This window comes from Sitodiplosis mosellana, unplaced genomic scaffold (assembly GCF_009176505.1).
Source record: "Sitodiplosis mosellana isolate CC-2019 unplaced genomic scaffold, AAFC_SMos_1.0 Smas_scaffold_3, whole genome shotgun sequence".
Taxonomy (NCBI): Eukaryota; Metazoa; Arthropoda; class Insecta; order Diptera; family Cecidomyiidae; genus Sitodiplosis; species Sitodiplosis mosellana.
The window spans coordinates 4,132,709-4,153,145 of record NW_022595246.1 but is presented as its reverse complement, the minus strand read 5'-3'; the positions used below and the strand labels follow the sequence as shown (position 1 = coordinate 4,153,145).

Sequence of the window (20,437 nt, the reverse complement as noted above, 5' to 3'; positions counted from 1 at the left end):
TATTTCCTATAAATTCTATACTTGTATCTATGGTCAGAATCAATCGGAATCATCTCTTGAACATGGTCATAAGTGGCCTCAGCTTGAAAAATATTGAACGTAATTCCGCACTGAGTCACCGAATATATCAAAGTACTCGAAATAAATACTCATTTTTATCACTTCTTTTTTTTCTGGTACAACGACATACAAGAAAGTGACATGGAATTACGCCTATAATTGCATTTTTGCTTCAGCTCAAAGCCGGAGAAGTTTTGTTTACGTGAAAAATCACGCGATCACTCCGTGAGAATTGATTGTCAGTAGGTTTTATTCTAAGCTGTCATTGGGACATAACCACACTATGAACATTGTTTACATTTTGCCACAGAATTCTGTTATCTCAAATTAATCTTTTATTTACCGAAATCTTTGCGAGAAGAAAAAAACAAACTTCATATCGAAAAAAAATTAAATTATTCGTTTATGACAATTTCTCCAAGAAACTTAATACAAAATTTGTATTGCTATGATTACAATCAACATACATAAAAGCCCGTAGAAGACCATTTTTGAAATACATAAAATTTTATCAATATCATGGTTGAATTCATTCGATTCTGATCCAGACTTTAATTCCAATTCCGTTTTTGATTCCATATTTGATGTGCCTGAGTCGTCATTTGATTCAGAGCCTGATTCCGATTCTTCTTTTGCTTTTGATGACAGTTGTAGCCCCTGTACAAAGTGATAGTAATCGTTATCACTTGAATCTAAGTCCAAACATTTCGTCGGAAGCATATTCTTCGATTCGATATCCTCCAAGCGGTCTGAAATTGAACACAAATTCATCAATGGATCAAATTGACGTAAATCATTATTGTATCAATCACAAAATAACCAAAAATAATTTTTAAAAATGTACCTAATACAACAACACAATATTTTGTGTAGTCTACAAATACTGTTGGCTCTCTTTCCCAGTCGGATTTCTTCTTTTCGGCCAATGTGATAGCTCTATGAGTTTCTATCCATGAGAAATGCACACATTAAGAAATATAAAAAAAATGTTTCAGTTTAGTTGCAATTCGAATATGTTTCATAGAACAAGAATATATACGTTAAATTATGCACAAAGCTTACTTGGATCTCTTGGTCGCAGGTCCATTACTCGATGATGCTTGATGAAAAAAAAAATCAGATGATCTTGACGAAAATTCCGTTGATAAAATTGTGTTGAACGTTCACAACAAACTAACGACAAGTGGCCCAAGAATGAAAATTTGAATTTGTTTATATGAAAAATTCACTTGAATTTTACTTATGTAAACAATCAACTGTTGTGTCGCCACAGATGACATCATGAATTTTGCCGTTATAAAAATGAATTCAGTAGTCATTTTTTTTTACTTAACTTTACTACAACACCATTTCTGCATTTCAAAATTGCACAAAGACTCTAAAAGCAATAGGAGATAAAAATTCCAGAAATTCTACGATGAATTTGTTGAAAATAGCCAAAGAACGGTTTTAGTTCGAAAAAACCTCGCAGCAGCAAAGTACGCAGCCAATTTTCAGCCGGTATTAGCAGATGACATTTCAATTGTATTGCATTTGACATGAGCCAAACGATGAAAACAAACATCAACAGTGCATAGAAAAAATCATCGAAATCGACCTAAAGCATGGCAAACTGGATAGGGGATACCAATAGCTCATCAAATTTTCAATTCTAAATCACCAGGCTCCAAATGAAAAATATCCGATATATTTATCGGATATGTGATTAAGAAAGAAACTATTCACGTCCAAATTAAAATAAACGTCAATTTGCTTACGCTCAAATGACGAAATCATGTGAATCTGCTGGCAGAAATAATGATGAGGTGAAACAATGGCATGTGCTGGCCTGGCTGTGATATTTGTAAACATAGTGTTGTTGTTTAGAATTTCTCTCTTTGTCATACTTGGCGGCAAAAAAGTTTTTTCCTCATAAAAACACACACTCACGTGGGCTAGTTCTATGCCTGTTCAAATCCAATTTGTTGTTATTATTATGAAAATGAGTTCATTTTTCGTCCCACGTTATCGTTCCGTGTGTAAATTGGTTGTAGTGAGTTGACAAAGTGATTTGTCCGATTCATTCAATATATCGTCGTACTTGTTATTGATTTGTACATTTCCATTCAAATTATCCAGAGTTCGACGTTCGTGTTTTTTTTGGCTCAGTCTTCAATAAGTCAACGCGAATCGCGATAAAATCGATTTACGATGATCCAATGCGGTTAACAATCACCGTATAGATTTCATGCCAAATTCATCCAAGTTAATATGTTTTTTTCCTGTCTTTTGAGTGGGTAGAGCGTTATGTGATGCGTCGCTTTATCACCAAATATGGGCTTCCATTTCAATTGCCGGCTGATATAGAATGTTTCGAGAACATACACAAAACGGCCATATCACGACTATTTTCGGTATGCGAGAATTTGCGAATGGAATGATTAAATTTGGAATTTGGATGTGGAACACTTCATTTTTGAACCGTCGATGAGAACAACGTTTTAATTATAATGTAATGACAGAATATGTCAGACAGAGATACTCATTTGGGGCATACAAGAGCGAACAGGTCACATTCCATTTTTATGATCCTGAATTTTTAGCAAATGACAAAAAACTACTCAATGAATATTTTCCCACACATAATTCGAAGCCTACTAAACTAGTTGATTCACGCATTGTTGCCTGTGCCTTTTTGTCAATCAAAATGATTTGTAGATCCAAATGGACGCTCACCATAGACAAATACGCGGCTAGATATGATATGTATTCGTCATCGGTTATTATGAATGCGTAGGAACCAACTTTTCGTCATAGTCATTTCACTGACGGAGATTTTGACTTGTAAAAATTTGTCTGTAAACGTACGATTTTGTTTCATGCCTGATTATGCCGGTATTATGACCAGAAAACACCGTCACCATCGCCAGCCAATGACAGGTTTGTATTGGTACAGCAGAAAAAAACCTATCTGAATATCGATTCAGCAGTTACAACATTTCTTTTCTGAACTTTCTGAGTTACAACATTAGTTGATCAACACGATAAACTTCAAACATGTGTGCCGCCAAAGTGTAACGGCTCGATAAAATCGATTGTCACATACCGATCAAAATCCAATTAGCGATTTCACCGTGAAGCCGATTAAAATGAACAAAGTGCTCAATTATACTTGCAAATGGATTGTGTGTTAAATTCGATCAAATCTGAATCGCCGGCATTTACGAGGAAATAGACTCATTAGAATTAATCGAATAATGAAATAAAAAAAAAACTTCCTCAAATATTAACATATTTGTTACACATGTTTTCGATATTGTGGGCGTTCGTCTACCGATCTGTAATTTCGATCATAGTAGATCATATTTTTATAAATAGCCGCAATAATCATCTTGGCATTAAGAAATGATGCTCATGCACGAAAAGATGAACAATTTCACAATGCAGATTCGTCTTTCTCGCTCGTTCTCTCGAAATGAGAAATTATTAATTGCTCGTGAATCCTTTGTATTTAATGAGTTTTTCTTCATTTAAGTCAAGCGACCGTCGTTCGCTCGCCGAATACAGAGAAAATAAAGGTAGGCACATCGGGCCGAACATACAGACATTGTTTCGTTATATTGAATAAAGATATGCGCGACACATACACATTCGCTAGCCGAAGAGCGCAACATCCGCTCGCCGCATCGTGTGCCTCAATCCAATCAAGTCTGTGTTATTGTTGTTGCTATTCCGCGATACGTTCGTGTCTAACGGACTGCGTGCACACAACGTTTCTATGGGTATATTTAAATGGAATCGCGTTGCGTCTGCGACAGTATTCAGTCAACAATCACACGGTTTACAACGCAAAAAAGTGCTTTTCTACCATACCGAAATCCGCGCTCCAAGTCAATCGATCAAAATTTAATTATATAATTAAAACAATCGGTTTTTATTGTTTTGTCAGTCAAAAGTGATCGATTTTTTCCGCAAGTGAATAACTCACACTTGACAAATTATCTACGAAATATATAAAAAAAAGTTCTTTTGTTGTTTGAAATTTTTTTCCCCCTTGATAACGCATCAAAATGGCTGAAAGTGCAAAGAGAAATATTCCAATTGCAAGAGGAGATTTCAGTGTCATCGATACAGAATTCGCCAGCATTCGTGAGCGTTTCGATTCGGAAATGCGCAAAATGGAAGACGAGATGTCCAAATTCCGTTCAGATTTAATGAATCGCGAAGCAAACTACTATGAAACATCCACCAGGTATGCAAAACGAAATTTAAATAGGGGAACAAAAATAACTAAAATAAAAGTAAAAATCGAATTTTTTTTCGAAAGAAATGAAAAATGATGATTAGACAGAAAAGTTTCCAGAATGAACAGCGAATGAATCATGAAAATCGGGCGAAGAAGAGTTCTTTTTACACATTCGGACCACAATGTCTATAAATAGCGATTTGAACATCTTCTACACACCATATAGATATATCAAAATATACATCTACGGTTAAACGGTTTAGTTCAGTATATCTTGCTCACTGTTAGTTTTCGGCTTTATTCTTTACACATTTTCTTCGCACTTTTTATGATTGCTTCGGCTATGTGTTTCTCTGCGATATGTTTTCTCCCCAAAAACTACAAAGAATTAGATATATTAAAGACAGTCTCGCTTCATTGACACACACAACATTTCAATTCAATTTTAGTTTTAAAATAGTTTTAGTTTTCCTCCTGTTTGTTTTTGCCGTGCTTTGTATATCGCAAGCAGGGCCAATGATCACATTCGCATCAAAACGACTGCCGTTGAACCATTGGAAAATTTTGGATTGCACATTTCATATATACACATCGTGGAAGGTTTTTTTTGTTTCTTCTAAGCTCATTGCTAAGAAACGGCTTTGGAATTGTAAACATGCGTGTGAAATACAACCAGCAAACAGCACCACTATTTAGAAAAATGACAAATCATTTCGTGATTATCGTCGGCTAAAGTCATTAAACAATTCGTGCTGTTGTTCTAAAAATGCCAAACATTCAATTTCAAAATAGTTCATCATTTTATGAGAAAAATATGTCGAATTCTGCGGTCCGCTGTTTGTGTTTCATTCCATTTACTGTTCTTTTTTCTTACTGTGCTCCCCGACTTTCTGCAGACTTGTGTTTTTTTTCTTCGTTTTTTTTTTGTTAGACGAACAAATATATGTGTGTGAGCGTTGTTTCTCTTCTGTTCGCAACGTCAGAACAGAGAAACGTAAGAAGAGAGAGAGAGAGAAAAAAAAGAAGCACACGATTACGTTGTCTCAAAAGAATGCTGAACAGTGGGCGGCATATAGAAAAATGTTTTTTTTTTCTTAAGTGAAACGAGACATTAAACACTTCGTTTTGTATGTGAATTTTAGACATTTTGCTTGATTATATCGATACGAATCAATGAATACGGCGCACATTAGTCGTCGCCTTCCTCGGTCGATTGTGGTTTGCGAAGCATAGCACATCGAGCATTTGTATTTCATTGTCATTGTAGCAAAACGTGTGGCTCACGCGCGCAAGATCGAACATTTTATTTCTATTCGTTTTATGAATAAATTTAATTATTATTGCAATAAGCGCATACGTCATGTCAGCATTTGCATGACAAAGTTCGTTATTCAAATCAAGCGCTGCTACTCGTTTTGAAAGAAGAAATAATAAAACCAAGCTGGCTAAGCGTTTGAACAGGTTTTTGGTGCAAGAATTCAATTGGAGTTGATTTTTATGAATGAAATGAGCTTCCGTTTCATTTGGTTGGGTTTGCAGCGAACAAAAATGGCCCAGTGTTCACTGCAAATGGTGTGGAAATTAATTGAGCATTCAAATTTGCGTCGACACCGGAACCCACAAGAAATGATTGAATCATCATCAGCAGCAACAGCAAATAGTGTTGAGATTGAGATGGGTCAGTGTTCAAACGATGGCACCTAGAACGGATGACTCATTCAGCATCAAACTATATAGGAATCACGTGTTCCATTCAAGGTCACACACCAATTTAAATTACGCACCAAAATTTCGTGCCTTTCTGTGCATCGATGATTCGTGGTCGTGGTCGTAATGTTTCCAAACGCATGTTACACATAATATTCGACTTTTGTGTATAGCCCTCGTATTGAATTGGTTACGATGATGATACGACATGCGCACTCGCCATTCGTATGATAAACACGAACAGCGTGTTCGAACCAAAACACACTTACGATGGAATAATTTACTCGAAATTCAATTCTGTTTCGCTTTCTTGGCGAAAGCCTGACACAATGTATCACATATAGATAAGCATGCTGTGTTTCGAGGACTTTGTTCATTTCACGATCGCCACATTGTTGAATATAGGAAGCTAATTGAATTTTACTCGGTTACTTTATCCGTTCAATAACTCATGCAGTGGATTACCTCATCAGCTCGCCTATAGAACAACATTGTTGTAACTCATTGTTTATATTGGCGCGCTTCTCGAAGGACTCATGACTTGATGTTGAATTTTCCTTTTTCGTGATTTTTCGCCATGACGCATCGATAGCAATCGACAGATTGTTCGAAGAAGGACGATTCAATGCTATTATGAGTCATAAAAATTTTTTTTATGCATTTTGATAGGACCGCCACGAAATGGGCTCAACATAAAAAAATATTTCTCATAAAGCATGACTAAATTTACTCTATATTTTTCCATTCGAAGAACGAAATGAAATGGAATATGAAACACATATCATGTATACAGTTCGATATTTCGGCTATGCCAAATGTGTTTCACCAAGTTCAAAGCGCTAAAAAATTACTTCGTTCGTTGAATCCTATCGCGACCACATATTTGTCATAGCATAATTATGGATCAAGTTCATGGTCTGTAAGCTCACCTAATGATTCGTTCTTTGGTATTCGGTCGTTCGAATTTTTCGAATCGTTCCACAAGAGAAAATACCGTGTATTCAACTTATGATGCATTCTGAGTCCAAGGTTGGTTATTTCAACTCGACTTTTTGTTCGGTAATTGCATCTTTCGGATGAATAACTCAATTTGATTCACGGTTCCAATCAATCCAAGGAGATTCTGGGGATAATTTTTTCTGCAAAAAAGTCCAACCTTATCCATTGGCTGAAAGAAACCAGTTATCGAACGCTAGAAATCGCCCGTTGTACTTGAAGAAATTTATCACAAAATTATAGCGCTGCTTCCATCCACACAAAAAAAAACCGCATGTGTGTGTGTATTTAATTGCATTCGCATATTAATGAAAATGTGATGTGTGAACATTTACAGTTTCGCTGCTAATTAATGTGATTTTCAAATAGAAAATGTGTATTCTTGTTCTACATCACCAAAACGAACTGGCTTCCATTTCGGAAACTCAGTCACCTGCAGCGTTGACTGAATCATTCATTCATTGGCACGATTCAACAGCCCATACATTACAGCTGCAGGCAGCAGCATGCTGAATGATTTAAGCAAAAAATTCTTTAGCAAGAGAAAAAAAAGTGTTCGAACGAGTCATAATTTCGTTTCGAACTGGGGAAAAAATGCATTTTTTTTTCGTGTGCACTAAGAATGATGCCAACCAAAAACGGTGCCGTGAGCCAAAAATATGTGTTCCAAGAAAATCAATTTCGATACGAAAACGAACTTTAGACACAGACACACTTGATTCAAACCGTGCACATATTCATTGGGAACATTTCAAGCCGGTAACGAAGTTTATTACACCTATCTAAATGCTCGATTAGATTATACGGCTCACTTGACGACGGAACATTTTAGCCGCACAGCCGTACCGAGTTTGTGTGTGTGTGTGTGGTGCTATTTTCGTGTGCTCGCCGCACGCAATCATAAAGACGAAACGAAGCTGTAAGAAATCTCAATTGACTTCATTAGGTTGAATGAATTTACGATGTGTGATTGCGATCGCACGCAATTTTATTTGCGACAAAAAATGGACTGGATTGTTTGTCTTTTCGCACACATTTATCTGAAATAAACATCAATATCGAGTATATGTTATGTGGATGATTATCGCAAACATTACGATTAATTGACGAATTGGTTATTTTTAGCCGAACGAATCATTAATCATGGCATCTTCGGGCTCCGACGCAAAACGTGAAATGAAATGAGCTCGCGCGAAAAAAAAGGTGTCTTTATCTCTTGCATACGAGAAAATTCTCGTCATTGTCACACAAAGAAGACAAAATAAGCATCAAGTGGCCGCATTCGCTTCGCGTTTAACGCGCAAAATTTATTTCATTTTGTCATATATATTTTACCGACGACAATTTTTGGCATTTTCTTCATCTCCTCTTGTTTACATTATTATGTCGTCATGCGGTGGCTGCCGAATTTCTCGAAAGTGTTTCACACTCGATCACCTTTTGTGGTGTGATGGGTAAAAGTATCGGCTAAAAGTTGTATTTAATTGTACAGTTTTTTTCTCTCGTTATGACCATATTTGTGCAAGTGACTTCGGACCATGGACGCGAGAGAGAGAGAGAGAGAGAGCGATGCAATCACCAATCCATTTATTTTTTTCCGGCAAAATGCGAATACAAAACCGACGAAATACCGTGTATTGACTCTCAATTCAGCCATATGCCACCGCAGAAAATCGATTCAATTTCCTTTTATGGTCACAATGTGGAACGAAGATAGCCAATAACTTGTTGAATATTTTAAACGGCACAGACAACGCACGGCGCTCATTGACAAATGGTTCATGGCTAGCGTCCAAAGCGAATGAAAATAAGAAACGTTAATTTCTTTTCCATTCGCACAACGAAATAAATATACGCTATGCTTCATCGGCGCAGCAATCAATAGTTTCAATGCAATTTTTTTTTACGGCGATCGATAGCAAAGCAATCAAAGTAGAAAGACGGCACACAGAAGGTTGAATGAAGGTTCTTGTTCCACATTCAGAAACGAACGAACGAACGGTCGGATCGGCAAATGAACAAACGAAAAGAATTCTATGAAAAATTGAATTGTTCAAGTGTCATGAAGAGAAGAAAGGAAATCGTTAGAATTGCATCAAATTTCATTTCAACGAAGTGGCTCGCTCAGCCTAAACACTTTCATTAGTGTCAAGTGGAAAAGGAGTAAAGTGTGTAATTTGTCTATAAATATGATGAAATATTTCGAAAAAGAGAGTTTGAACATAAGCCAAAACAGATGTAAATACACACCATTCCGACGATAGAAAGAGGTGCTTCATTTCTTAAATAGTTTTTTAAAATTATAAATAGGCCTTAAACGCTTCTCTCCTTCGGAAAAAAAAAACCAAACTGAATGCGTACTAATCCAAATATTTTCTGAATGAGTCATTTTTGCAGCTTTAGCTATGGGGATCCTATTTAATACTAATATTTGAACATTTTTTTTTTCTTCTTCTCTTTTCCTATTCGCTGGCTTTTTAATTGATTTTGAACGAAACGAACGAAAAATTGTGTTGATTGACAACATTTGGTTGGATGCGTGTGCGCGTCTGGCATTTCTATTTTTTGTATATTCGAATGGCTCGTTGAATGACATTTACTAAACTGACTTGATTCTTGAACTAACCAACTTCAACTGCGTGTAACGCTATCGCTTCTGCATATATATATTTTTTCTAACGAAACGAAACAAAACAATGTTCATGACGATGATTCGCTTCGACTCAGCTCAAGCTCAACTAAAAAAGTAACAACGACCAGCAGCAGTAATTGCAAAGGAGAAACGATCAGCAGGTATTGTTGAATGTAGTTGTTTTGGTAGAATGTGTACGATTGGCCACATTTGGCAGCGTTTAGGCTGTTAATGTCGTCGTCGCCGTCGTTGGTGGCGGCGTCGTCACCAATTGCCATCACGAACTGTTGCATATCATGTGAAAAACCAATGAAACTAAAGCACTCTCTAGTTGACCTCATTCCAGCATGACTTTTTTTTTGTTCATGATTACACAATTGTTATTTTTTTTACCATTTTTGCATGCATGCATTCAATGAATTTCTCTTCTCTCTCTTTCTATAGCACTTACTAAAAATGCCCCTATGGTCGCGGTGAAAGCAAAATTGCATTTCCATTCCATTACATTTGTTTGTAGAATCGTAGTTCATTGTTTCCGTTCCTTTATTTATACACGTTGACTCTCTCATTCATTATGCAAACAGTAGCCATTGTTTTTCTCATTTCGGTTTTTTCTGTTGTTGTTGTTGTTGTTGTTTGTGCTCACTTTTTTTTCGATCGAAAATTCTGATATTTCTGCATGTTGTTGCATGCAGATTTCAATGTAAACCTTTTTAGTTTATACTGGTTCCAATCAAATTGTTGCATCTTTTGCTTTAGTGCAGAAAATACGGCAAATAATTCAGCTGAAAAAGTCATTTGGAAACAAAAACAGGAAAAAACCATTGTTGAACGCAGATATGTTGCACGAAGTAAAAATACTAGAAATATTTCTGTATGACGTTCAATAAATAGCCGTTTTTTTATAACCTACGTATATATTTGCTAGCGAGTAAATTGAAGTCCCACGCAATGGCTCCATATGCTGGTTTTAATCTGATTAACTGATTGGGAACAGCGTGTCATTGCGCATTACTCGAATGATCGGTTATAAGTGGCGAATTTCACCAGAAAAAAGACGCCTTTTCTCTCAATCTGAACATCGAAGTAATTGGAGCCGAGCGGCGATTATATGATCCGTATATAGTCAGGCAATCAATATTTTCCCATGAAATATTGGCATTTCGCTTGGGACAGATAATTGCAATTTTTGTGCTAAAATTGAAAATATTGTCTCAACTAACGCCAATAGTTGTGTGTTGAAGCGCCATGTGTGTGTGTTGTGACAAACGCATTAAGCCACGTTCAATTAATTTATCACCCATCTCAGCTATTCATTTGAATGAGATCATGCATTTTTCGAACGGATGGATATATAAAGGCGCGCATTTTAGTTGAGATTGTGTTTGTCTGGCTCCAACCAGAAAATAGGCAATCAACTCTTCGGATCTAGAAATTGACATTTTTATTCAGGCTTTTTTTCTCTTCATTTTCTGTGTTTGCCATTAGAGAAAAATTGTATGCAAAATGTTTTTGTAACTCGCAAACTCAATTCAATTAAACAAAGCCTGAATAGGCAATTGGAATGCTTTTAATAGCTCTGGGTCATTGTGGTAAAAAAAACACGAATGAAAAAGCAGTTTAAATGCAAAACATTAAACGCACGTCATTTCATTGATCTTGTACTAATATTTCGATTGTGCTCCGATTGGCTTTTATTGTCTGGCCAAATAGTTTTCAGAACGAAAAATTAGGCGTCGCCGTACAATTGCTGCTCATTTCTCTCGCTCTCTGTGTGTGTTTTCATTTTGTATGGAACCATATTTAATTGTGGTTTTTCTAACGAGCCTTGACATTTGTGTCTATTTTACACACAATTTGCCTAACTATTTCCGGATTATTCCGTTTGTCCATTGTAAGTTTTGAATACGACATACATCAATTAGACTTGTAAAATGTGCCAATTTCTAGAAGTGACAAAATATTCTCGTCGTCAAAACATCATGCAGCAAAATTATTCTTTGTGATTTTATTCAAATTACGATCGTATAAGAAGAGCATTTTTTTTCTGAATGAAATGAAGCTTATTTGAGTCAAGATGTGTTTACATCGACGTACGACCTTAAGTCGGTTAAATACATCCACCTTGAACGCTAGTGGAAAACTGAAAATGACAAAATTGTACGACTTTGTTCTAGTCGTTTCCAATTTACCTGACGAATGCGGCGCCCACACAGAACACTAATAAATCGTAAACATTCATTCAATGCTCGACAACGACGGCGGCGGTGACGGAGTAAAATTGAAGCCTCTCGAAAGTACGGTTGATACAAAAAAAGAATCCGCCGAATCATTCGATGGGATTTTCATTTATTTTTGGCAAAACATGTAGAATATTCACAAACAGACGCCAAAATTCGGCGAATAAGATACAAATTTCGAGTGAATGTTTACGTGGCTTGGGACAGCAAAATATTTACCCACTCGTTCACACGACTCGGGTGTATTGGCATTTGCATAATTTTCACATGTGCAAATTGGCTGATGGAAATGATGAATATGCGACGCAACGCCGCACGGAAGAGTCAATCATTTAGACGAAAGAGAATCGAATGCGGTTAAATCATCGGCGTTAAAATTAGAGGATTATCTAATGCGTTCATTGATTCCACACACACACGTTTGATACACATACACACACATCGTTCCCACACAGAATTGAATAATTGCTTTTCAATCGTGCTCAGTTGGCTCCAAAGAAATTTGCTTTTCTGCTTCCGATATAGAATTCGGATTAGATCGAACACCAACGCGGGAATTTTTTTTTTGTCTGTATAAACCACCTGACTTGAATATGGGAACATCTTCGCGCGCAACATTTATTTCAAATGAATAATTTCGAGAATTCGACGTAGAAAAAAAAACATAGTAATAAGTCAATTATGTAAAATGTGCGACAAGCTTGAAATCACGATTCGAACCATATTTTTCTGTTCTGTTCTCAGTTGGAACGTGCGTTCAATAACAATAATGTGATTTTCCTTAATTGTTTCACTTCAATAGCAAATTGAATGGCCTGTAGTCTACAGCAATTACATGCGGTGTGATTGGCTCCCCGAGAGTCTCGCATTGGCCTATCAATTAGAGGTCGCATCATACGCTTTAGTTTTTCATCTGTCTCTATCGCTCTATTCATCGATTGTTTAATTTGTATGTTTTTGTTATGTCGCACAATCGATCGCTCTGTCATCGTACGTGTTTCGTATTCCATGTACTGTTTATTGTAACATTTACACACTCTGTTTGTCGTCATAATTATGGCATCTTCATTTTTACCTTATATGTTCACGCACCACCACCAATTAAATGTAAAAAATTGAATTTAGCGTTAAAAAAAATGTTCCGACCAAGTGTTTTAATATTGAAGGTTTTTTCTTTGTTTTTTTTTCTCTGTATTTTTGCAGCTCATCAACAAGCAACAATCAAAGCATCACAAACAACTCGTCGTCGGCATTGTCACCACTTAGAACACAAATCCCAAAACATAACTACATTTCAGATCTTAACTCACCATTGATTCAGGTAATACATATTTTTTTGGGATATTTGCTCTGTAAATGACACACATCATCAAATTAAAACACTATTTATTGTATCCATTGTCGTTTTACTTTTTTGAGAGAAACGCGAAAATTAAACGTTTTTCGTTGGGACGATCAATAAATTGTACTTTTGTTTTGCATGCAGCCAGAATCAGACAAAAGAACATATTCGTTGAAAATTGCGCAATTTTGAGGCCGTAGAGTTCGAATCGAATTCGAAGCTTTTATTTATTGGCACCAAACCAATCATTTCAAAGTAAACTTTTCGCCAATTATTTATCTCTAAAATTCATTTCTACTGGGGCATTTCGTTAAAATTTACGATCAATTATTGGTTATTATCATGCCACTCACTTGAAGATCTAGCCATTTCACGTTTTAAAACTTAATTCAATGTTTACTTTGACTTTTATTTGACGGAATTCAAGTGTTTTCAATTACATTCAGAAGATTTAAATATTTGTACATCATTCTGCTGACTGGGAAAAACATACACTTTAAATAAACAGCAATGGAATTTGTTTGATGTGTGTTTTTTTTGCCACAAATTAATTATCGATGGTCATTATCAAACAAATTGAATGCTCATTTTTATACGTATGTTCATAGGATGAAGGTGACGGCAAAGTATTGAAATTGCGTTTTGATGTTAGCCAATACGCACCAGAAGAAATCGTTGTTAAGACCGTCGATCAGAAATTATTGGTAAGCATTCTTTTTTCTTCGAAGAAACTTCGATTTAGAGAGCAAAAAATGTTTATCTAGCTCATTGCCTGATTTCGAGACAATTTTCATTGTTTTTCTTATCTTAAACTTTAAATCCATTCAGGTTCACGCCAAGCACGAAGAGAAATCGGACACAAAGAGCGTGTACAGAGAGTACAACCGTGAATTTTTGTTGCCGAAAGGAGTGAATCCAGAACAAATCCGATCATCACTTAGCAAAGATGGTGTATTGACAGTTGATGCTCCACTTCCACCAGCATTGACTGGCGGCGAAAAATTAATACCAATTGCACACTAAAACGTATGATCCCAAGTCAAAACAGAGAGAAAAAAAAACACACACACATTTTAATTCTTATTTTGTACTTTCCGCTATTTGTTTCTGTTTATTTGTTAAAATGATCAAAATTCAGCAGTTATCATACAAAAATCAAAACAAACAAAATTTCCTGAAACAATTTCGATTTTTGTTCTTCTTTCAACGATCCTAACACTAGCTATTAATCGTTTACGTTTTTAAGTAAAATTGGTTCAAAACAAATGGACATACAATCATCATAATAATTTAATAATTTTTACGATTAATAAATTCTGTTTTAATTTTACAATCGCCGTTCGGATAATGAGTTGAATAAAACATTTCAAATTTTCTTTTTTCCACACACACATAGATTCGATGTTGGTTTTGTTTTATTTTGGATATTTTTCCCCTTATTTGTTTTTGTTTTTATTTTACTTTTTATTTTTTTGTTTAAACAAATTTCTTCCCATGGTCAATAGACTCAATACTGAAAGCTATTGCTTTTTTATGTGTAGCTGTAGAACTGCCACAAAAAGCTTCATTTAATCAAAATATACACAACATTGATACAAATTTAAAATAAACGAGATATAAATGGCTCTCAAAACAATAGTTCCTGCTCTTACAAATTGTAAGTTACAATGGTACAACAGCTAGTCGGTTTTCCGAACTGATGCAACGCAGCCTTTAGCAGCAATTCAGGTTAAACAGACAAACGTCCACGCTTTTTGCAATAGATTAAGGTCAAGAATTTATGCAACAAATAATTTTCCTTGGTGTTTTATGGATATCGTAGTGCTTAGCGTGTTTTCATAGATATTAGAGTGGTTTCAATTTTTAAATCCATAACATACTAAAGAAACGAAAACTAGATTAAAATTCAAAACTTTGGAAATTTATCAAGAATTGGATGTACTAGTCAGAAAATTTAAAAAAATTAATAAAAATGATCGACGAATATTTCCACAGATTACAGGAATATTTTTTCATCTCAGCAAATTCCTCTTGAAAAATAGGAACACATAGTTTTTATCCAATATCACATTTCCAACCCACTGTTTATAATTTTAACTTGCATTTACAACCAACACCTGTTTAACGAATGTTCGAACAATTGTAAAACCTCTTTATGAACAGAAATAAACAATAAAATATACGCGTTTCGTCATAATTCGTGAGTTTAATTTATTTTTCAGGAAAACAATCACAATTTACCAAGTTTCACAACAAAACTGTATTAGATTTTAATTACATAAGATCCAATAGTGATTCTTTCTTCGTTTGCTTGTGTCGTTATCAGCAGACATAGTATGAATGATATCTCAATAGGATGAATTGAAAGAGATAATTGAATTATGAAGGAGCGGGTGAAGCATTGAGATTGAATGGTATTTGAACTCGCTCGATTGAACTTGAGAATCAGTGTATTCAGTGTGCTCATGTTTGTTTGATTTTACGTATAAATTGCAATAATAGGGAATCTGTTGAAAAACGTATCAAAAGCCAACATGACAGATAATTTGGTGGAAATTAGCCAAAAACATCTAGCAACATTGAAGAATCTATATAAAAAAGCATCCAATGGTTTTCTTGCTTCTGTAGCAATTGATTAATTATATTCGATGGTTTGAACAAGATTCGAACGTGATTGATGTCAAGTTTTACTGCCTAAATGGTGATTTTTCCGATGGAACTTCCATCTGATCGAAATTTAAAGTTGAAAGGCATTTCAGGACGGTAGCAGTACTTACGCGGATACCCACAATGAATCCTATGATATTCTCTTTCGATTAATCAAAAGCCTATAGCCAGAGGTGCGCTGCAGAAAGCTGATGTTGCGATTACTTATGACGATACGATGGTGTTGTATTGTTTATCAGAAGAAGATGATAACGATTAAAAAAACGATTTCATCGAATTCCATTTTAATTAAAAATTATCGAAACCAAACTGTGATTCTAGGTACCCAAACGGACTACTTGGTGCATTGCAAACGGATGAAAAATATTATGGCTTTGGATATGGATCTTTGGTTACGAGATTTCTTTCGAGGAAAAATGCTGCAATGGGCTATGACGTTTATGCTGATATCTATGAACATAATACGCCCTCTCATTGTTCGCAAAGCTTGGATTCAAAGTAGTTGGTGAAGTACGTTGGATCAGAACCAAAATTCCATCTCATTCAACAGATGAATGATCTACATCGTGATTATGTAAAGTAAAGAGCTAGAAAATCAAGAAACAAGCGGTTTTTTATGGTTGAACATCATTTCGATTTCATAATATTTTCATCATTTTTACAATCTAAACTGAAATCGTTCGAAAAATAACAATGAACTTGTGTTCTTTACATTTTCTCATGTTTTTTTTTATCACTAAAATAACTTGTTTTATATTCAGCTGTTCACTTAGTTAGTAGAATCCCTGATACTGGATGTTTGTTCTCCTAGTCTTGTCGACCCTTAAGGTAAACGTTTAGGTACACTTTTTCAAGAAATATTTGATTTGATCTATTTTGGAAGATTTGTAGTGCCAAATTCTACGTTAAATTAGAAATTCGAACTTTATTAATCAGTCTTCCAATATTATTGTGATTTATCTGCTGCATATGGACAAGGCTGCATAACCTAACAATTGTACTTCTGGAATTACATCTCTTCTTTGTTTTTATTTTACATGAAAGATCTGATTTTTGTGCGACACACAATTTCGGCTATAGCCCTGTACATTTACATCATTTGTTTCAGTCGAGACCAGAGATTCGTTGCGAATGACCACCAATCATGTTCAAAACCGTCGAAAATATGCTCCTGCATGGCCTTCTGCCGACGTTCGCAGTAACTAAATGAATCGAAATTGAAAATTAATGCCAATGAGAACATGGAATACGTTTAAAGTGGATCTCACCTTGATTTATCCATAACATTAATGGTGATCTCCGCAATGTTATCTTTCGTGGTATTTTGCTCTAAATATTGCGATAGCGCCTCGGTGGCTGTCTCCAAGTCATTTTGGTTGGCTTCAAATATGGTTTTCTGATTGTGGTCTTCAATGTAGTATGCAAAGATGTATGTAAACATCAATTGCTTACGGCTTTCGCATAAAATGTCCACCGCTTTTACTAAGAATTGTACCTGAAATCGACCAATTACATATTATAGAAAAGTTCTCCAATGAACATCGTCTTTTGTTGGTCTTACCTCATTCCAAGACTTTCCCATCTCTTGCATGTCATCCATTTTAGATTTGATTGCGCCGTCAGTCAATTTTTCTTCATATTTCAATGACTTTGAATGTAACGAATAACGTGTGAAGTAATGCTGCCACCTGAAGAACAAACGAAATATTCACGAAATTAAACAGAATATTCGATTAATTTAAGCGTTGTGAAATCGTACCGGTGTCGATCGGATCGGTCTGTGTCCTCGTCTTTGTACGTATTGCACTGGTGATCATATGTTTCCATTGGACCATAGCATAGCCAACAGAATGGATGCTCACATTTTCGGCATATCTAGTGAGAGTAAATGAAATTATTGTTGAGCATGTATCTATCAATTTAAATGCCATCCGTCAATTTCATTTGAGTTACTCATCAAGTTTTTACTCAAAATAAATTGAACTTACCATTCGATTACAACCGCCATTCTTTTCAATGACCGCATAACATTTGGGACATTCTTTCGTGTATTTTGTGAGGTATTCAATGTTCAAATCGTTGGAATTCATTCGCCAATTTTCCATTAATGCACATGGAATCGGGTCGTGAGAGCTCTCGCCGCATTGGAAACAAAAGTTGTAACCACATTTGCAGGTGCAATTCTTTTGGTATGCCAACAGCTGATTTACCTTAACTGCCAAAACACAACCTGGTGATGGACACCAACGTAATGAACGATTGTGCTATTCGGTTGAATGAATAGGTATGTGAAAAGAAAAATCGAAAATTTAGGTTATACTCCCATAGTTCCGAACGAATAAATGGAAAAAGGATCGAATCGTTGAAAAATAAGTATACAAATTCGTTCGTGCTTTACCTCGACAAAACTGTTGGTCATCAGATATTGATACTTTTGCTTTGCTTTTTCATCACAAAGCAACTGCATAACAGTGACATCGTCAACAACAACGTCACACTTTGTAGCAGGGCAGCGAATTAAGTCGGATTTACCGACTTCAATAATTTGGTGCATTAAATACTGACGCCAACAATCCTTACAGGACGTATGACCACAGCCCAAGTCCAGAATTTCCTTCAGAAATCAAAAATCCTTCATCATTACTTGAATTGAATCGCTTTAAAAGAAATTTTTTTCAATAAAATCTTTCTCCGAAAACTTACATCTTGCGATGGTTCCATGAAACAAATGTTGCATTCGTGCAATTCATCCGTTGACTGTTGAATTTGGCTGTTTTCAGTAAACGGATTGAGAACGTTCGCCTTTTCGAAAAATTCATTACAATTTTCCGCTGTCAGTTTGTCCAATAGAACTTGTTTCTCCCATTTTGTGTGGCTCAATAGGATTCGTGTGGTTGTTGCTGGCATCTGAAACATAAACGAAACATTTATAACAATTTCACCATTCATCACCCAATAATGTAATCATTGCGAAATTTGCTTTGCAACACTTTTTGCACTTTGACTCACCTTTACAATGGCAATAACATGTTCAATGTATTGGTTCATCAGTTTCACGATATCGTCAGTGGTGAGATGTTCAAATGGCGGTGGTTTGGCAACTGAAACACTAATATCTAAATCATCCCATGGTTCTGGCTCATAATCCGGTTCATAATCCGAATATCCGTCGTCACTGTCCATTTCTTTCTGTGTCCTTGATGGCCAAATGTCAGAACAACAAACAAGTACTCGCAATTGACACACAAAACGCTCCGTTTTAATCTATTCAATGCGATTTACACTTTGCAAAGCGAATAATTTGAATGCGATAAAAATGTTCTATCACGTTGTTATAAAACGATTCCGTAGGAAATACCGGCCAAACGACCGAGTTCTATGAGATGACAACAATTCACTGTTTGTTGTGATTAGTGATAAACATCAAGTATTCTGTAATGACTCAGACTGTATGTGACAGAACGAATGCAATGCCATCTGGTGCGTATATTACCGTTATACACATGACACGAATAGAAAACAAATACAAACCAGATTGAATGTGAATTTCATAGAAATAGTGTTGTGCGATTGCATCAGAAAATGAAAACAACACAATTCGCGCAAACCAAGTGTAATAAATTTATTATGGATGTTGATGACTAATGTTTGTTTTTTGGTTGTTGTTGTTGTTGTTGTTGGAGAGATGATTTTTTTTTAAATAGATTCGATGTAGTTAACATAAATTTTTCTTCCTCTTCTTACTCTATACCTTAAATTTTGAAATATTTCACTTAACTAGTTATGACTTAAATTTCATCAGTTCGGATTAACCTATTTCGATTTTGGCATGATTGAGGTAGTAACTTTCATCAATGAGATGGTTAACTGTAACAAGTCTATGGTTCGGAGTGTTCAATCGAACATTATTTGATGTATGGGATGGAATCCGTTGTGACTGCAAAGACTGAATCAAATGAACGACTGGAATGCCCACCAGTTATTTTCAAAACCTTCAAAAATATGCTCCTGCATGGTCTTTTGACGCCGTTCACAGTAACTGTAATGTAAAGCCAAATTGTCAAATCAATCCACAAATTCATGTTTTTGTCAAGCACTCACTTGGATCTGTTCAGAACATTATTTTTGATCTCTTCGGCATTGTCTTTTGTTAGGTCCTGTTCGAAGTATTGAGACAAATTTTCGGTTGCCTTCTCCAGATCGCATTGGTTTACTTCGAAAATAGTCTTTTGATGGTGGGTTTTCACAAAATATGCGAAAATGTACGTGAACATCAGCTGTCTTCGACTTTCCCATAAAATTTCCACCGCCTTCATCAAAAATTGAACCTGAAATTGATCCAATTCAGAGTAAAAATGTTTGATCTGACTGTCGGTTTTTGTTTTTCGCACTTACCTCATTCCATGACTTTCCCATCGCTTGTAATTCGTCCATTTTACTATTGACCGATTCTACCAGACCTAATTCGATTTTCAATGACTTTTTGTGTAATCCGTAGCGTTTGAAGTAATGCTCCCAACTGAGAGAGAGAGAGAGAGAGAGAGAGAGAGAGAGAGAGAGAGAGAGAG

The 20,437-nt window shown here is 35.6% G+C and overlaps 4 protein-coding genes across 6 annotated transcripts in view; 1 reads left to right on the top strand and 3 right to left on the bottom strand.

Annotated features, from left to right (window-relative positions):
* Positions 1-486: 486 nt before the first annotated feature.
* LOC129566003 (uncharacterized) lies at positions 487-1,944 on the bottom strand. 2 transcript variants are annotated; one of them, XM_055441488.1, is made up of 4 exons: positions 1,818-1,944; positions 1,123-1,233; positions 905-1,006; positions 487-809 (listed from the first exon to the last, which is right to left on the bottom strand). In XM_055441488.1, the coding sequence occupies exons 1-4, from the start codon at positions 1,942-1,944 to the stop codon at positions 487-489; spliced, it is 663 nt and encodes a 220-aa protein (XP_055297463.1). The 2 variants fall into 2 exon arrangements, with proteins under 2 accessions (XP_055297463.1, XP_055297464.1); XM_055441489.1 differs by lacking the exon at positions 1,818-1,944 and adding an exon at positions 1,301-1,403.
* A 173-nt stretch (positions 1,945-2,117) lies between these two features.
* On the top strand, positions 2,118-14,599 carry LOC129566006 (heat shock protein beta-1). 2 transcript variants are annotated; one of them, XM_055441490.1, is made up of 5 exons: positions 2,118-4,291; positions 9,716-9,781; positions 13,064-13,181; positions 13,811-13,906; positions 14,031-14,599. In XM_055441490.1, the coding sequence occupies exons 1-5, from the start codon at positions 4,110-4,112 to the stop codon at positions 14,223-14,225; spliced, it is 657 nt and encodes a 218-aa protein (XP_055297465.1). In that variant the 5' UTR covers positions 2,118-4,109; the 3' UTR covers positions 14,226-14,599. The 2 variants fall into 2 exon arrangements, with proteins under 2 accessions (XP_055297465.1, XP_055297466.1); XM_055441491.1 differs by lacking the exon at positions 9,716-9,781 and having other exon boundaries at positions 3,844-4,291.
* Positions 14,600-14,641: 42 nt separating this feature from the next.
* LOC129566002 (E3 ubiquitin-protein ligase ariadne-1-like) lies at positions 14,642-19,345 on the bottom strand. The gene is made up of 8 exons (XM_055441487.1): positions 18,879-19,345; positions 18,573-18,776; positions 18,268-18,483; positions 17,858-18,133; positions 17,629-17,744; positions 17,431-17,557; positions 17,138-17,364; positions 14,642-17,071 (listed from the first exon to the last, which is right to left on the bottom strand). The coding sequence occupies exons 1-8, from the start codon at positions 19,050-19,052 to the stop codon at positions 16,960-16,962; spliced, it is 1,452 nt and encodes a 483-aa protein (XP_055297462.1). The 5' UTR covers positions 19,053-19,345; the 3' UTR covers positions 14,642-16,959.
* A 121-nt stretch (positions 19,346-19,466) lies between these two features.
* Positions 19,467-20,437, bottom strand: part of LOC129565899 (E3 ubiquitin-protein ligase ariadne-1-like) — a 3,158-nt gene continuing 2,187 nt past the window's right edge. Inside the window, exons 6-8 of the mRNA XM_055441218.1 lie at positions 20,265-20,388; positions 19,971-20,197; positions 19,467-19,908 (exon numbers count right to left, since the gene is read on the bottom strand). Of these exons, the coding sequence (XP_055297193.1) occupies positions 19,821-19,908; positions 19,971-20,197; positions 20,265-20,388 (439 nt within the window). The 3' untranslated portion in view covers positions 19,467-19,820. The remainder of the gene's footprint in view (positions 19,909-19,970; positions 20,198-20,264; positions 20,389-20,437) is intronic.

What these genes read in the sequence shown, in the direction of transcription:
- LOC129566003 (XM_055441488.1), bottom strand. Translation starts at nt 1,944, where the DNA reads ATGACAAAGAGAGAAATTCTAAACAACAACACTATGTTTACAAATATC. An exon ending in CATGATTTCGTCATTTGAGC is followed by an intron (nt 1,234 to 1,817) that starts GTAAGCAAATTG and finishes ACTTGTCGTTAG; the next exon opens with TTTGTTGTGAACGTTCAACA. An exon ending in CCTGCGACCAAGAGATCCAA is followed by an intron (nt 1,007 to 1,122) that starts GTAAGCTTTGTG and finishes TCTCATGGATAG; the next exon opens with AAACTCATAGAGCTATCACA.
- LOC129566006 (XM_055441490.1), top strand. Translation starts at nt 4,110, where the DNA reads ATGGCTGAAAGTGCAAAGAGAAATATTCCAATTGCAAGAGGAGATTTC. An exon ending in AAAGGAGAAACGATCAGCAG is followed by an intron (nt 9,782 to 13,063) that starts GTATTGTTGAAT and finishes GTATTTTTGCAG; the next exon opens with CTCATCAACAAGCAACAATC. An exon ending in CCGTCGATCAGAAATTATTG is followed by an intron (nt 13,907 to 14,030) that starts GTAAGCATTCTT and finishes AAATCCATTCAG; the next exon opens with GTTCACGCCAAGCACGAAGA.
- LOC129566002 (XM_055441487.1), bottom strand. Translation starts at nt 19,052, where the DNA reads ATGGACAGTGACGACGGATATTCGGATTATGAACCGGATTATGAGCCA. An exon ending in TCATGGAACCATCGCAAGAT is followed by an intron (nt 18,484 to 18,572) that starts GTAAGTTTTCGG and finishes TGATTTCTGAAG; the next exon opens with GAAATTCTGGACTTGGGCTG. An exon ending in AATGTTATGGATAAATCAAG is followed by an intron (nt 17,072 to 17,137) that starts GTGAGATCCACT and finishes CGATTCATTTAG; the next exon opens with TTACTGCGAACGTCGGCAGA.